The 16,318-nt window shown below is 41.3% G+C and overlaps 1 protein-coding gene across 1 annotated transcript; it reads right to left on the minus strand.

Annotated features, from left to right (window-relative positions):
• Positions 1–1,916: 1,916 nt before the first annotated feature.
• On the minus strand, positions 1,917–15,346 carry LOC138195249 (coiled-coil domain-containing protein 6-like). The gene is given in 10 exon segments (XM_069144485.1): positions 1,917–2,147; positions 2,149–2,199; positions 4,714–4,835; positions 5,596–5,696; positions 7,570–7,726; positions 9,935–10,095; positions 11,073–11,176; positions 11,825–11,953; positions 13,892–14,041; positions 14,969–15,346. Coding segments are annotated over 10 exon segments (1,377 nt in total). The 5' UTR covers positions 15,224–15,346; the 3' UTR covers positions 1,917–2,000.
• Between the last annotated feature and the right edge of the window lie 972 nt (positions 15,347–16,318).

Raw genomic sequence — 16,318 nt, forward strand, 5'->3', positions numbered from 1 at the left:
ATCGAGCAGTTGACAAAAACTCCATAGAAAAATGTCAACCTGGTGACGCTGAAGGAAAAGTCACAAAAGTCTTCAGGATTCAACTTCTGGTAAACATGAATATCTACCTTTCTTTTCCATTTCATATTTGTTCAGACAGTTCCTTCCAAAACAAAAATGTCACCCTCATGGTGAGGAAAAGTCAGGGGATCACAAGCCATTAGATCAACTGGGAACCAAATCAGGGAATCACTTAATTACAATTTCTTCTCAAGGTATATAGAAAAACTTGAGCAAATTCAGCAAATGTCCTATATTCATAGAGAGAGATTTATCTTGGTCAAACGTTAAGCCATGGCAGTATAAAACAGGAAGTCTTACCTGTACTGAAGTGTCGGGAAGGCTGGGATATGCAGGTCTCCATAATGCTGGACGTTGAACTCCTCAGCACACGTGACACATTACTACATTTAATAAAAGGTAATTCCTCAATTATAAGAAATAGGCTATTAACTGTTTGTTTTTTTTCTACCATCTCAGGTTGTGAGCTTTGATGGTGCAGATTTATTAAGGCACAAACATTTTCCATCAACTACTGTGAGGGTTTGGTGGGACTAGGATGTCATAATTTCCACAATGAAACATTCCAGTGAAGCTAAATACACAGAAAGATCAATTCAACCGGGAACCCGTGCAAACGTTACGATCTGTTAAATTAAGCGTGGGCATCAAATCGCAGGTTCTTTTCGGGGGAACAAAAATGATTGTAAAGAACAAACTGATTCTTCCAGTCTTCCTTATCAGTGTTAAACCATCATAGTTCTCTCATTACAAATGAAAAGCAAATACTATCCATAAAACTGACAATTAAAAACAGATGTTGTCGTCTCAAGAGCTTTAATCATACATAGAAATTTAGTTCAACAGTACCATTCATTTAGAATGTTTTAGCAGTATGTATATTTAGTGTAAAGAGCGATGTGTTGTTTTTTTTTTTTTTATCCTTTTTCTGATGAGAAATATCCATAAGGATGATAGAAGCTTTCAGAAATACACCAGAGAGAGAAGAGCAGAGAAGAGACTGAGTACATGACTAAGTTGTAACACCTCAGACTATATTTTTAAACACCTAAAAAGGCGACATTTATCTGTGGTTTATGTACCAGTGTCCATCCTTGTTGATGCTTTTTTTTTTTTTTTCCTTTTCATTATAACGGAGGAGCAGCAGAGCCTTGAATGCTTTCAGAAACTAAAACAAGTGTGCCACAAGGTCCGTTTGATCAATGCCCTGTAATGGAGAACCTACAAGCAGTCTTCTATGACACCTTTTGAGGACCTAATGAGGTCGAGGTGAATTGTTGACACTGCTTCAAAGACAAAGGGTGAGCTGGAGTGGAGGACATTACTGCAATCGAGTGTCATATTATAGGCATGAGAAGAATTGACCACATCCATCTATCAATCTGTCCATTTCTCCAGCCAGACATCCATCGATCCAAACATCCAATCTATCGTAAAAACATTACCATGAAACATACTGTATGTGCTGTTTGTGCTTAGAAGCGCCACAACAACAATTCCAACCAGCTAAAGTCCCAAGCAAAGAAAAAAAAAGAAAAGAAACATGTACAAGACAGAAAGTGGAACAGAAATTATCCTACAAATCCCAGAAGCGATTATTTTTCAGTCCATCCATTCCTTTTAAGAGTAGTTAAGTAACGCCACATATGGATTTGGCAGACGGCCGGCTTCACTGAGGGTGAGTTGCCATCTTGTTGCTTTTCCCTCAAACTTTTGAAGCTGCGCCTTTTGTGGAGTTGGTAAAGAGTAAGAAACTTGACTTCCAGAGCTGGAAATGATGGAAGCTGCTGCTGCGGTAGCATCGTGGCATTCAGTGGGGGCGCTCTCGCGCAAAGACAGAGACTGTGTGTGTGTGTGTGTGTTGTGTGTGTGTGTGTGTGTGTGTGTGTGTGTTTGTGTTGTGTGTGTGTTTGTGTGTGTGTGTGTGTGTGTGTGTGGTGTTAAGGCTGGGAGGGAGGCTGCTGTGCTGCTGCGTGGTGTGACATGGCCGCAGGGGAGGACATGGACTGGACCATGGGCTGGGATGGCGGGGGTAGTGGAGGCTGAGCCTGTTGGGCCCCTGAGTGCGTGTTGGGGGAGGGCGGGGGGCGTTGGACGTTTGAATTTGTCGGGGCTGGTGCTTCTTCGTGGAGAGGGCCTCTGAAAGTGAGAAAGAGAGTGAATAAATAAATCAAGTCATTTTGGGATGACGGGGCAGCAATTTAAACATTTAATACAGACAAAAGAGTTTGCGGCAAACTCGGGGGGGGGGGGGGGGGGGGGGGGGGGGGGGGGGAGAAAATGAGTTGAACCAACATCATGGGGAGATTTTTTTTTTTTCCTCATTTAATTTTAGGGCAGATGAAGCTAAAAAATTACATTAGAATAACAGTGTTTGTGAAAAGAGAGGTAACTTGTGGCAACACCTTTAATAAGACCGTTTCCAGAATTGCGAAGCACTGAAGGAAAATAACATTGTGAAAAGCGAGGATATTTGTGTCTATAGTTGCAACAGTATGGGTTTTTCAACGTATGATAAAAGGTCTGAGAAAATATCACAGTATTTCACTATCATTACTACGATTATTATTATTATTATTATTATTATCAGCCTTAAAGGGACGAAAATAAAAATGTTTTTGTTGAACAAATGGTTTACTATAGTTTGATATTTGAAACTTTTTCTGTATTTAGAGATGTGCTTTAAAAGTCGCCAGTTTGAAAATTAATAAAATGCATTCATGTAAAACAGGATTTCACTGTTGTCGTTGGTTGAAGTGGATCTTTGGAACCTTTTTGTGCCAGGATGTGGAAAGTTTATTTTAAATCTTTAAACGGTAATAGGAATTGTAATTTTTTTGTAAATCAGGGATTCAATTTTAAAATGGGACACATACTTTGGTGTCAATAATCAATGAATAGTCAATTAATTCCGAGCGACTATCGAATTGTATTTCCGCTTGAGATGCTCATTTCTACCAGACAGCTGAGGAGGAAAGAAGATGCAGGTAAGAATCTCCATTCATCGCATTTTCTTTTGTAAAACCATGAATAAGCAAATGGACACGGTGTGATGACCATCTGCGTTAACGGTATACCGTGATACTGCAACCCTGCTTGTCTCGGTCATCTTTCCCCCTATTGGTCTTTTAGTCATGACCTGACGACTGCGGTTCAGGTCAGACGAATAGAAAGAGCAAAGAAAAAAAGAGGTTTAGAGAAAATGTAATCTGTCTGAGGTTCTGATCTCCGTGACGGAGTTATTTCCCCGTTTAACTCCTGGGTGGGCTGAGTGGTGCTGGGAGAGTTGTGGTCTGTACCGTCACCATGCAACAAGAGAAAATGAATATATGGAGTGATATAGAGGGGGACTTATTAGCACCAAAAGTTTAACTTTAGAAACAATTCAACACTGAAGGGTAAAACAGCTATTTTGATAACGAATACATTTTTTTCAGCTGCCTGTACATAAATACGTAGATCACTATGTTTTGAACTGGATGAATTGTGCAACTTCTCAGGAGATTGGTCAAGCACAGCAGACTAACCGCCGTGACGCTATAACAAGAATGTTGATGTCAGCTTAAAGTGGTGTTATGCTGAGTGGTCCTGTTCTCTGTGCCAATCTTATCAAAGTGAGAGAGTTCACAATTATATATGTTCTGACCAAAGTAAACATGAATTGGACGTTGAAAAAACCGTTTAGGAAAAAAAGGAACTCCGCAAGGTCCTACTTGTAGCAAACTGCAAAATCTCATTTGTCTCAAGATTCAGTAAAACGTGGGTCACAGTGACCTGGCTAGTAACAAACTGGCAGCGTTTTCCATGAGAAAGAGAGGAAGACATTTCATAAATCGGGGGGTAACGAGCAGGTAGAGAACAGCTAGGTCAAAGAAGACTCTTCTACATCACTCGCTTTTAAATTGTGTTTAAACTGGCGTAAACTCATAGGAATGTTGTTATGCTCTTTACATAAGTTCCAAACACATTTTGGACTTCCACAAAAAAGACTTCCCTTATCTTGAAGCGCATAGCTTCATCAGCACAAAATCCTGAGGCAGGATGCAACGCCGCGGGGACCAAACGAGAAGTTTCAAATGGATTTCACGTTAAATCAAATTTGATCTCATATTTGTGTAAGAACTTCAATGGCATAATATTGAAAGGCTTGTTAAACCAAGGGAGAAGGACCTTCATGATAACGATGCTCGTGAGGAATGTATTTGGGGCCGTCCACTCAGTAATATGTCCAATATAGAATATTCCACAGGCGACACAGAAAACCTCGTGAAAACAATATTGTGAACAAACACTTGAGAGATTTCCAAGAATATCCAAGTTCTGGTCATGCATAACTAAAGAGTTAGGACTAGAAATAACCCTTAAAATGCAATTTTCATATTTATCTTTCTTTCTTTTTTTTTTTTTTTAACTGGCACTGAAAAGCATTTTCTTTACAACTCTAGTAAAATGGGACCAATTTTACAATATAAAAATGTTTTAAAATATATTTATATTTGATTTGATCTTCTAACCCTCGAGTTAGACAGTTCTCTAGTTTGCAAACTTAAGACAACTAACACATATATATATCTATCTATATATATATATAGATATATATATCTATATATATATAGCTGTCTGTTACAGAAAGTGTGGGTGGATGCTACTTACTGCTATGGCATGAGAGGAGCTTCCGTGGACGTGCAGGGCGGGGGTGTTGTAGTGGGAAATGGCAGCTCTGGACAGTGTAGCTGGAGGGGTGAAGCCAACTGTGTGGGTGCCATATGAGAGTCCTGCAACAGAATGGGACAGACAGGTGGAGAAAGGCCCGTTCTATTTAATTATAAAATCAACTTCAGCTGTTAAGTCTCAAACTACTGCCATTTCTCTGCTGACCAGCAATACAGAGAGCAAACACAACAGGAAAAAACAAGAGTGCTCCGGTATCCGAGATCTGTTTTATCACTGCGCAAACCTTTAGACTGTAATCGGAAATCTTGCTGAATCGCACCATACGTGTGTGGTGTGTGGACCTGAAACGGATCTGATTTTCCTCAGGATTGGTTTTGGAATTAGGATTCTGAATATCTCCAGGACTTTAGCCTCGATGCTCATTATGTTTTTGTGTCGTTTACAGATTTTAATACTCTCTCACATGCTTAGTCACCCAAACACATAAAAAAAAATGTCCCCACTGTGGGATGAATAAAGTCTAAATCTAATCAATTCATCATAGTTTAATTTGTTCAAGTAGCAAACAGAGAAATGTAAACATTTACGAGTCCAATTTTACACTGTGGCCAGGTGACTGAACTGCCCAGTGTGAGCAGAAAGCGTGCGTGTTTTTCGCTGCGCAGGAAGGCCGACTAAAACGTAGCGTTGAAGTTAACGTTTAAGATGTAAACTTTTGAATGAATGTCTCTTGTATATTTGACACAGGACTGTTAACGGCTCGTAATTGTAATCTTTGAAACAAAGATAAAGCGTGTGTGTCTGCCAAAGTGTCGTATAAACTGATATCAAAGGTGCTTTTTATTGTCGTGTTGCACCCACCGGGTGATATGGGTCGGCTGGAGCTGGGGGAGGGGGTGTAAGGGATGGGGCTGGACACGGTCCTTGCTCGCAAACCCTGTGCAGACATTTCGTTGAAGTACCTGCGGGGGATGAGAGGACCATTTCATGAAAATTCAAGAGTTTCCTATTCCCCTCCCACAAAAAAGAGCAATAAATGCAGACTTTAGAGCCATACAAGCTAAACACATCCCTTAACAGTCAATGTGAAACGTATTTTTATGGTCACCTGAAATTGATATCTACAAGTGCTCAAAGAAAGAAAAGAGAGCTCAAAGCATATGACTCATACGGAAATATGGAGTTTATTGTTTACACTGCCTCCATTAAATACATGTCAGAAGTTAACGCTCTGCAGTCCGATATGACACAAGATTTCTATTTACAGTTGCCAGTTATATAAAAAGCCAATAAAACCTAGAGCACTGCTTTATTTCCACTCAGTATCAGCTTATCATGTTTGTGTGCCCTGAAAAGGTGCGCCGCACCCAATACTTGGAGCACTTCAAATACCTGCTACATTTGGTTTAATATAAAAGAATAAAACTACTCAAACCTGGAACAGATTTGTTCCTTTACTTAAATATTGCCATTTATAGTTCAATGATCAGTGGTGACGGTGCATGTTTTACGGATTCTTGCCACTGCTGAAGGTACAACAATATTTTAGCATTAACGGAATGAAAGCATGAAAAGTCCTTTGAATGACTTGTGAAAGCTTATGTACGAGCGCTTTTAACTACAATTTCTTTCCGTTAGCACGATTAGGATACGAAACGATGTAAGATTCTCCTAACTAAAAAAAAAGTAGGGATATATTGTATATATTGTACAGTGTAGGACCTTTTAAAAGATCAATTTCTGAAGTGATAGCAAAACAAACAAAAAAACTACCACAAACAACATAAAAGCTAAAACGAAACGAGCAACACTGGTGTCATGTCTAGTGTCAGCGCAACAGCCAATCAAAAAATAAATAAAAGATAACGATAGAAAGTTTCCAATCCTGAACGTGGCCGGGTGACATCACACCGAAGGAAATGGGACCGTGTCTGAGTGCATTTGCGACTGCCAGTCGAGCCTTAGAGCCACCACAACAAACCCGCAGTCGTGTGTGGACTTCAGAACAAAGAGGCAGACCATCTGGGTAAAAACCTGTGTGCCTCAGCAAGGAGGGTAACGGCTGCCAGTAGTAAAAGGGATCAAGTTATAATGAACCGTTCGCTCCCAGACCGAAGGCGGTCTTTGGCTTAAACGGTCACAATATTTTGGCTCCTTTTCAGTTATATCTAGAGAGTGCAGATCTGAAAAAAGTAAACTAAGCTACTGCTTATTTATTTGACGTTTGTCCATGTGTCTGAAGCAGTCGTGGCAGCGATGACCTGAATCAAATCTGCGGGGCGGTATTAAACATTCAAATCATCTATTTTCATGATTATAAGAAAAAAAAACAAAAAAAAAACAAACACTAAGTGGTGTGGAATTAATCTAAGCTGCGTGTCTGACATGCAGCCAACAGCCGTGCTTACCGTGCTCACAATTTTGTTATTTTGCTAATCACAAAGACGGCCTGTACGCCACGAACAAAGACCGGCTATTGGAAGAGCAACTGCTGTGTGCTGAGGTGGCACACATGCCCGTTGTCTTTCGCATCTCTCCCGCTTTTGTTCCTTCATCTTTTTCACTCTCGCAGGTTCAAGCCCCCTTTATCTATTACGCAACGTCAGCACACTGTAACCGGCCAATTGAGCCATAAGCCTCTGCAGCCTCCCGACAACATCAGGCTCCAGTACATAAATCAAGCTATTTACCTACCAAGTCTTTGCATCAATTCCCTTTGATTTGTGATGCGTGTGATTTTGCAACCCACCCCCCCCCCCCCCCCCACCCCCTCCCGAGTTTGGTTACTGTGAATTTAAATGATCATCTGTCCCCTCTGCGTGTTGCATCCTCTACCTCTCATCGTCCATCTCCAGACTGGACTCGCTCTCCGACAGTTGTCTGCACAGGGCCTCCCTGCGCTCCATTTCTCTTTGAAGCTTTCTCTGCAGCCGGATGTTCTCCTCCCTCATGTGTCGCTCCTCCTCGATGTACTGGGCACGCTTCTCTGTGTCTGGAAGGGAACACACGGGGAGGGTTTTGTCAACCTTACATCCTGGACACTCTACATCGACGTGAATAACAACGGCATTACTGTGTAACTTGTCAAGAATGTGTTCCCTTCTGAAAGGCTTTTTGTTTCAAAATTGTGCCGCTATAACAATTTGATGTAAAGTGCTCAGAGCAACCCGGTTTGTTTGTGTAGTACAATGTTTATTGTTGAAATTCTGTTTCAAAGACAAAGTGAAAGTGGGTAAATGCTAATCTCTACTAACAGAGTGGATTATGGGCCATGCAATGAGGTTTAGTATCTATTGCTTCTTGCTACTCGACAAAGCCTTTGTTAAAGGCTGGACTGACATCTCCCTCTAGTGGCGAAATCAAAGCATAGACACATCAATGTTGAGTGACAGTCCCAGGCCTGGATCAATATCCATTAATTAATTTCTCCAAGTTTCAGCAAGCTGAATCAACACTTCTGGCTGTCTGAACAATTATTTAATCAAAACCTCTGTTTACTAATGTGCTGTTGAGATGCTTCTGTTATTTTGTCCACACCCTAAGTGCATTTGTCGAATTCCTAAAATATAAAAAAAGCTTTTCCGTGTTCCTTCAAGCAGAGTTTCTAATGAAATGGCCTGATATGAATTCCACATCCTAGTACAACATGGTTCCCACATCTGTGTCCTGTCCATAAACCTTGGTGAGTAACTTTATGTTTTGGGGAGACGAGTTAAAGTACAGTGCAGGTGGGAGTTTATAAAGGCAAATGGGACCGATTAGTGACTTGTTAGGAAGATATAGTTTGTTATGCATGTGTAAGTCGCTGGCTGGCCAATGTTCAATAAATAGAATTTCTAGAACATCAGCTCTTTGTAATGTTACAGGCATCTATGTAAAATCAGACAAACAATACGTTACATTGCTAGAACATTTTGTGAGGTAAGATCCAGAATCTGGCTGCATTTCACATTCAGTGTCTGACCAGCGAGTGCAGTTTCCCTGATGCTCCGTAAAACTATAAACAGAGTAATGATGCATCCGAGGGCAATCGAACTGGATCCTATTTTTCTTGCCCGTCAGTAATTTGACCCCCAGAACTCTCGCACTCACTGAACAACACAGCTTAGATCTGAATTTGAGATAACTTCGTAACATGATAGGGGAGTTTTTAAAAGGTATTGAGAATGTACTTTCAGTTTTAAAACCTTTACAAAAACAAACAGTCACCTTTGTGGCCACCTTATCAGCATATAGTAAGATAAACTAACGTTGTAACTGTTATTGAAACGGTTTCATAGTGCATTCGTTTTTCAAAACAACCTAGTATTGCGACACTGTGTTGAGAAACGTGCATTTAAAAAGAGTGTTGGACTGCTCGTGAATGTAACAATCTGATTTCACAACAGTCTCCAGAAGCCTCTTTCAACGCACCAAGGAGACTAAAATGGTGCCTGCATGTAATTTGATTTCCATATTGTATTCATTAACTGGGCATTTCAGGAATTTAAACTTCTTTGGCAAAAGACAAATATTACAGATATGGTCCCTTCATACTTCATGGTTGAGCATGACATGAATGATTGTTTGGTGGCATTATTATGCAGCAATATTTTTTGGTGTCTGGTTTCTATACTATAACTGGCTACAGGAAGACTAAAGGCAGCTCTTGATAAGTAATCCACCCAATCATCATCTGCATCGGCATATCTTTTAGAAGGTGCCAGGGGGTGGAGCCAGGTAAGACACCCTTGACATGTGATGTGAGGCCAAATCATCATATGTTTTGGTTTTCTGTTAAAACAAACAGGAACAAACAGGATACATTTCTTAAGAAACAGAAAAAACAACAACATCAAGTTCAGGGAACCCATTTCAAAAGGAAGAAAGGGGATAAATCGTAGTTCAAGACCAACACAGTCTGCCTTAGAGGCTTGGTGTTGACCACACTTCCTCTCAGCCTGTCTTCAGCTGTAATGTAACCAATGAATACTATGGACGTAACAAGGCTATAAACTGTGTCAGCGCAAGACTAGAAAGTATCCTGTTCATCCTGGTCTACGTAAAACAAGCCAAGCAATGGTGTAGAATGAATTCCCCTCCAGCCGCTTATCTAAGGATCGGTTAAACCAATCGCACCTTTAATCAACACCTGAGGGCGTCTGCCCCTTCAGGACATACACCCCCTTTGGATCGTGTGACAAGTCGAGTGGCCACTTACGCTGCAGCTCGGTGGTGCGCAGGCTTTTCTTAAGCCTCTCCACCTCATTCTTCAGGAAGCGGATATGCCGCATCATGTTCTCCGGCGAGTCTATCTCCATGGAAACATCTCTTGGGGAGGGAGGAGCTGATACAGGCTGGTCCAACTTCTCCTGAAGGATTCTAGTTCAGGGAAAAAAAAAATATATATATATATATTTTTTTAGTATAACTCATTAGCAGAAAGGATTAACACGATGACAAGCTTTTTTACATTTAAGTCTGAGATCACCTGGCTTTTAGATAAATATAAAACAATTAACTTAAAAATAAAAAAAAAAATGAATAACAAATAACACAAATAATAATTTGTCTCCTTTTTTGATGCATTCAGATGTTGGATTTGAAATGACTTAGACACATATGCAGTGGGTAAATATTTAACCTATTGTCATTTACTCTTCCGAAGGATTTACCCTCAACATGTATAATCTAAAAGGGAAAACTGCTGTTAGTCAATCACTGGTAATTTATTTTGCACCTCAAGTTAAAATGACTTGTTTTTAGTGACAGGCAGGTATTTTACGTGTGCTCATCTGTCAGACACAGAAAAAGGGCAAGAAACATAAACACGATGTAAAATAACACAAAAGCATTGTTACTCTAATTATGAAATAATGCAACTGTTCTCTCTATTTTACCAAAACAGTGCTGAAAAATTACTGCCAGTATATTGTGTTTGCTCAACTGTACATGGAAATGACACAATTCAAGAAGTCACAGCAGAGCCGTCTGACGGCTTTCGATCCAAATTTTAGATATTAAACTGAATTTAAATAGAGTATTTTCTTATGTATACATCAGGGCCAGCCCATCAGATTTCATATATATAAATTGCGCTGAAACTATCCGCCAGTTAATAGATTAGTCGATAAGAAACCCACAAGGCGAGGCTCAAAGCTCTGGAAAGATTTTGCGCAATAAGTAACTGGAAGATGTTACCCTGAAGGGGATTTGTGATTATCAAAATAGTTTTCTATTAATTGGCCGAGCATCGCAGCTCTAATGAACATAGTTGTTCCAGGAAGAGCAGTCAAGTCTAAAATGACTTTCAGCTTTGGCTGCTGAAATAGTTGCCTTATAATTTGATCATTCTTCACCTTTTCTCAGCCTCCAGTTTGTCCATTCGTTTCCACAGTCTGTTGACCAGGGCTTCTTGTTCCTGCTCTAATGTGTTCTCAAGGTCGATCTTCTCCCGCCGCAGCTGGAAAATGAAATGAAAAGCAGAGAGAGAGACGTTCAAAGATAGAAAAACCTTGACGTTGAAAAGCATTCACAGGACCGCGAGCAAAAAAATAAAAAAAAAACATGCTGCAAACTCAAGGTCTCAGAGTCCAGATAAGCCTCTCCGGTATAGAGCTGCAGTTCTTATGCTCGCTTGTGAGTCACACTGATAGAAAAACAACGCAGGATAGTTTGTAAAGGTGTATTTGATCGCAGACTGACATAAAAAGCTTAACTAAACTGCTCATTAGTGTCTTTGTGATGAAATTGTGTGACATCTTTGGTAAACATGCCATTTGGTTCTACCTAAGTGGCGCAGTGGCATTACACAAACATCAATTTGACACATATGCATTAGCGCATGAGTCGTCAGCAACAACAAATACATGCACAGAAAAATCCTGTTGTCAGAGCATGGAAATGTTATGCAGTGGCTTCAGCATACACAGGTTTGTCCCAGCCACAAACCAAAACGTTCTTTCCAGTTAACATTCAGTGGGAAGAATTATGGACGGTGACTTTTTTGACATCTTTTGGCACCGTAGCTGGACACACACACACACACAAGTTCTGGGATTGGATGTACTGCATTGGATGCTGAAATCATGTTCTATCACAGTAAGCGTACCTGTTCCAGGGTTAGCTGCTTTGAGATTGTTTCATTCTCCATTTTCTTGATCTTTTTCATGAGCTTATTAACCTGGAACTCCTGCTCCTGCTCCAAGTGTTGCTCCAACTCTGCTTTCTCATGCTGGAGCTGGAACGGAAAAGAGGAGAATAGTACACAGGCAGAGGAAAAGAAGAGGAGGTAAATGAAACAAGAGAGATGGGAGAGGGAGCAGAGCAAAAGAAGAGACTCGCAGTGAGCCACATAAAAACTATTCGATGACCACAGAGAACAAAACATACTGGTGTCAGATCCTCAAATTTAGCTTACACATTGAGAATATGTCATAACAGGAAGGCAATCGAGAATTCTAATGGATTCAGGGTTAAACTTCCCAGAAAAACCGACGGCATAAAATAATGATTTGGCAACCAAAGTAACCACCTTTGGCAGCTCACCAGTACAAAAAAAGGGTGCGGCTCAGCACTGATTCAAAATGGGACAGCTCGGTGATGGATTATGTAAGTGATTACTCATTACGGGGAAAGGGATGCAAATTCATTTGTAGGAAAAACCCGGAGAGGGAAAAATAACCATTTCCATTATGCCACAAAGAGAAACAGCTAGAAAAACTCCAAACAACGCAGTTTGTTTTAACTTACAGTGACTACATTCATGCAGAGTCAAATCTATCTTGGCTGAAAGACCAAGTTATTAAGTTTTGCCCCACCCTGAGCAGCAATTTCTCTTCTAATTAACACCCTGGCAATTTTCTTTGTTTTGATCATTTGCCTCCCTTTAATCAATACCGCTAGCTATTGTGTAACAGGCCTCCACCCTACTGTACTGCGCGGTCAGTCGCATCTATACCCGAGTCTGTGTGAAAAATGTTCAGCCTGTGGACACCTTGAAGCAGAGGTATTATATTTGAGCTCTTCTGTCCTTCAAGTAGAGGCTGTTTGTAAGCGACACCAGAACAGTGACAATGAGGGCATGCATAAGGAAACTGTGTTAAAGTGGTTTCCTTTTTTTGTTTTATATCTCGAACGCCAATAATGACAATTTGAAAAAAAAGCAGTAGATAAAATCTTCTTTTTTTTTTTCATAATCATTCAATCAGCATCTTCTCAAAAAAGGAAAACCTCCCTTGTTGTTGCATTACAAAATATCACGAAAGGAGGATCATATTGATAATCTACCGGCCATTCAGTGTGCTTAAAGGGGGGGGGGGACATTAATTCAGATGAAACTGCAGCATTTGTCTACTTTAGTCCATCATCTCATGTAATGTTGGAGAAAACGCAGATAAAACTAAATTATACACAAAAAAAACGCTTTGGCATAGGAGCATTTTCACATGCAGTATAAAAAAAACAAACAAAAAAACACTCCACATTTGCTCAATTCTTCATCTTCATCGATCACCACAAGAGTAAAATGCATGCCCGTGTACACATACTGGAGGCAATTTGTCAGCACCGAGAAGCAGATACAGGTCTGTTTCATGTCAAGCCAGAAGGCGAGATAACAACGAAAACCCAAACAAGTCCATCTGTATAACCTTCTCTGCTGTCTGCTGACATATGCACGAGTACCTTCCAGAGTCCGACTTCTTTCGCTATCAACAAACCATTAGTCCGCCTGCAGCTACCTATTGAAAGTGTGCGAGTGTGTGTTAAGCACTCTGCAGTTGGGAAAAGGAAGATGTGGAAAACAGACTGTACCAAATAACCGTCAGACGGAAGGAGAGTAATTTGAGAGTCATTTAGAGTTGCTAGCAGCTGCAGTGAAGTCATCTTGAGCCTTTCCAGGCTTCAGGCTAAGTACCAGTGTAGTTGAAGATAATGCCCGAGCTGCTGCACAGTCACTCATGGGGCCGTGTGCGTGGACACGCACCTAGTGAGCTGATGCTCATCACGGTGAACTGTGCTGCGCTCAAAACTTTCAATATCGCAAATAATCAAACAGGACAAAAGCTCAAACTGATGTTGGGTTATTCTCCATTACGTCTGGTAAAAAAAACAAAAAACTGCAATAAGCGATCTAAAAAAAAAACGACAACTATCCGGTCTCGTCCCAGTCACTCACTTGCATGAGTTTCCTCGACAGTTCATTAGTGAGGAATTCCTCCTCCTTCTCATAGTTGACCGCCAAAGTCTCCTTCTCCTTCTGGAGGGCCTGGATCTTCTTGAACAAGGTGTTGCTGATGAATTCCTCCTCCTGCTCTGCTCTGGCTTGCTGTGTGGACAGAAGAAAACATCAGTCAAATGGACTAGGGGGGGGGGGAAGAGGGGGGGGGGGAGGAGGAGGAGGAGGAGGAGGAAGGGGGGGGGGGGTCTGGCACATCAAACTGCAACAACCAACATGTCGACACTTCGGCTGCAGTAAAGTCAGCCAGCCAAAGAGGAAGCATCCTTTTCCTAAGATACTGCAAGAAGAGTGAACCATGTGTGTGTGTGGTGGGACAGGGACAGGGGTGGGACAGGGACAGGGACAGGGGTGGGGTGAGGTCGACCTGCCATCGTTAAGAGCGTGGCATTCAGCTAGCTCGCTAAGTTTGGCCTACACGCTTCCCATCTATCCGACAGATCGGTTACACATTTTTATGAAGAAGCTGGGACTGATTAACCGAGCATGAAGACAGATGACGCATCAGCCCGACCTGCTGCTGCTGCTGCTGGACTATTTATTCAGTTCCCGTGTCCTTCTTAGTCATTATGTGTTGACAATGTCTAACAATGAGTAATCAGCTGACCAGACACCTCCTCTCCTCCTCCTCTTCCTCTTGTCCGGTAACTTGCATCGTGAGCTGCCCACCTCGTTTCTGACGCTTTTTTTTATTATTTTTTTATTTATTTTTTTTATTTTAATTTAGCCGTTAAGCTAACGTTAGCAACAGATTAGCTACGCAAAAACAAAACAAAGCAAACTTAGCCGCCTTAGCAAACGTGAGGCTAAATTAGCAAGCACGCCTTTAAATGGGCAAAACACCAAACGCTTAAAAAAAAAATAATAATATATATATATATATATAACGTTTTCCTACAGTCGCGCGTTGGTTATTTTAGCGCTGAACGAGCCAACACGAGCCCGGAGCTAATTCACCGACAAAAATGTGACACAGCCGAGTAGCGTGGGGCTAGTTAGCGAGCTAACGTTACTCACAATGGTGACGCTCGCTTTGCGGAGCTCCCGATTCTCCTCCTGCAGAGCTTTGCACTTGAGTTTGAACGTTTCCAGCTCGATTTTAAGAACTTTATTCTCCTGCTGCAACGAGGCGAGGCGGTTCGTCAGCTCCTCCAAACGAAACTGCGAAATGACCACGCTCGGTTTCCCCGAATTTGAAGCGGAGGACGACATCGGGGTGGCCGAGCTGCTCCCGGCTCCGTCGGTGTCGCTCTCGCTTGCGCTGTCCGCCATGGTTGCGCGACGGTGCGTGTGTGTGCGGGGGGAGAGCAGGAGGGGAAGACGACGGCGAGCTGCGGCGTTTGAGGGACCGCAGACGGCAGAAATTGGTACACCGTGTGACCTTGCGCCCGTGTGTCGGTAGAGCGCCCCCTAGCAGGATGTCTCCAGTACTGCACTCTCCCACTCCCACTCCTCTCCCCCCCCCCCCCCCCCCCCAAAAAAAATGCGCCCGAGACGGATGAAATAGAAAGGCGCGTCTTTTATATCAACTCCATCCAAAGACTGGATCGCCAACGGTGTGATTCTTAAAAATGTGTCATTTACTTGTGCTGGATGTTCTTAACATGTAGTTATATTTAATCTAATTTAGAGGAGTCCAGGACCTCGCAGATCGTGTTTTCCTTCATCTTGCTATTACAGTTGCTTTGCTTTATATTATTTCTTTACTCACCGATCGATAAAACCACTGACGGGTGAAACTTTAACAGCCTTGAAATAAATGCTTCATGAGGATCATAATGTACAGTTATTAATTCATTTGATTGAGAGAGGTGTTGATTTTTTATTTTTTTTTAAAGGTTATTTTGGATACCTATTTATGTTGCTGTTGAACTGTACTGGGTTATACACAGAGGTGTTCCTGATATTTTGTCTGCCCCAATTTATGTATAAACGGGAGAGACAAAATATTAGGAACATCTCTCAGTGTAATCCAGTAGAGTTGGACAGCAACACAAATTAGTCTCCAAAATGACCATTAAACTAAATCAGCACATCTCTCAATCAGACTAATTAGCGTTAGGAGTTTTTAATGCTGGATTGTTTATTATACTTAATGCTTCACTTGTCATTGGTTTTAATGCTATGGCTGATCGCTGTTTTAGTAATCAGTGGGTGGCAGAGCATGTCTCTTGTGTCCCACCACTAAGTAAAACCTATCAAGCTCAATTGGACAGCGTATTACAAATTAACCTTACCATCATCTGCTTACAATATCTACTTACAGTGAGCTCTGTAATGTTAATAAATCCTGCAGGTAATGAGAGGAAAGAGTTTGTGGCACTCCTTTGTAATATTTTTTTTTACCATTTTATCATGAGCTCACTT

This window comes from Embiotoca jacksoni, unplaced genomic scaffold (assembly GCF_022577435.1).
Source record: "Embiotoca jacksoni isolate LCO1_2020_lvr unplaced genomic scaffold, fEmbJac1.0.p SCAF_12, whole genome shotgun sequence".
Taxonomy (NCBI): Eukaryota; Metazoa; Chordata; class Actinopteri; family Embiotocidae; genus Embiotoca; species Embiotoca jacksoni.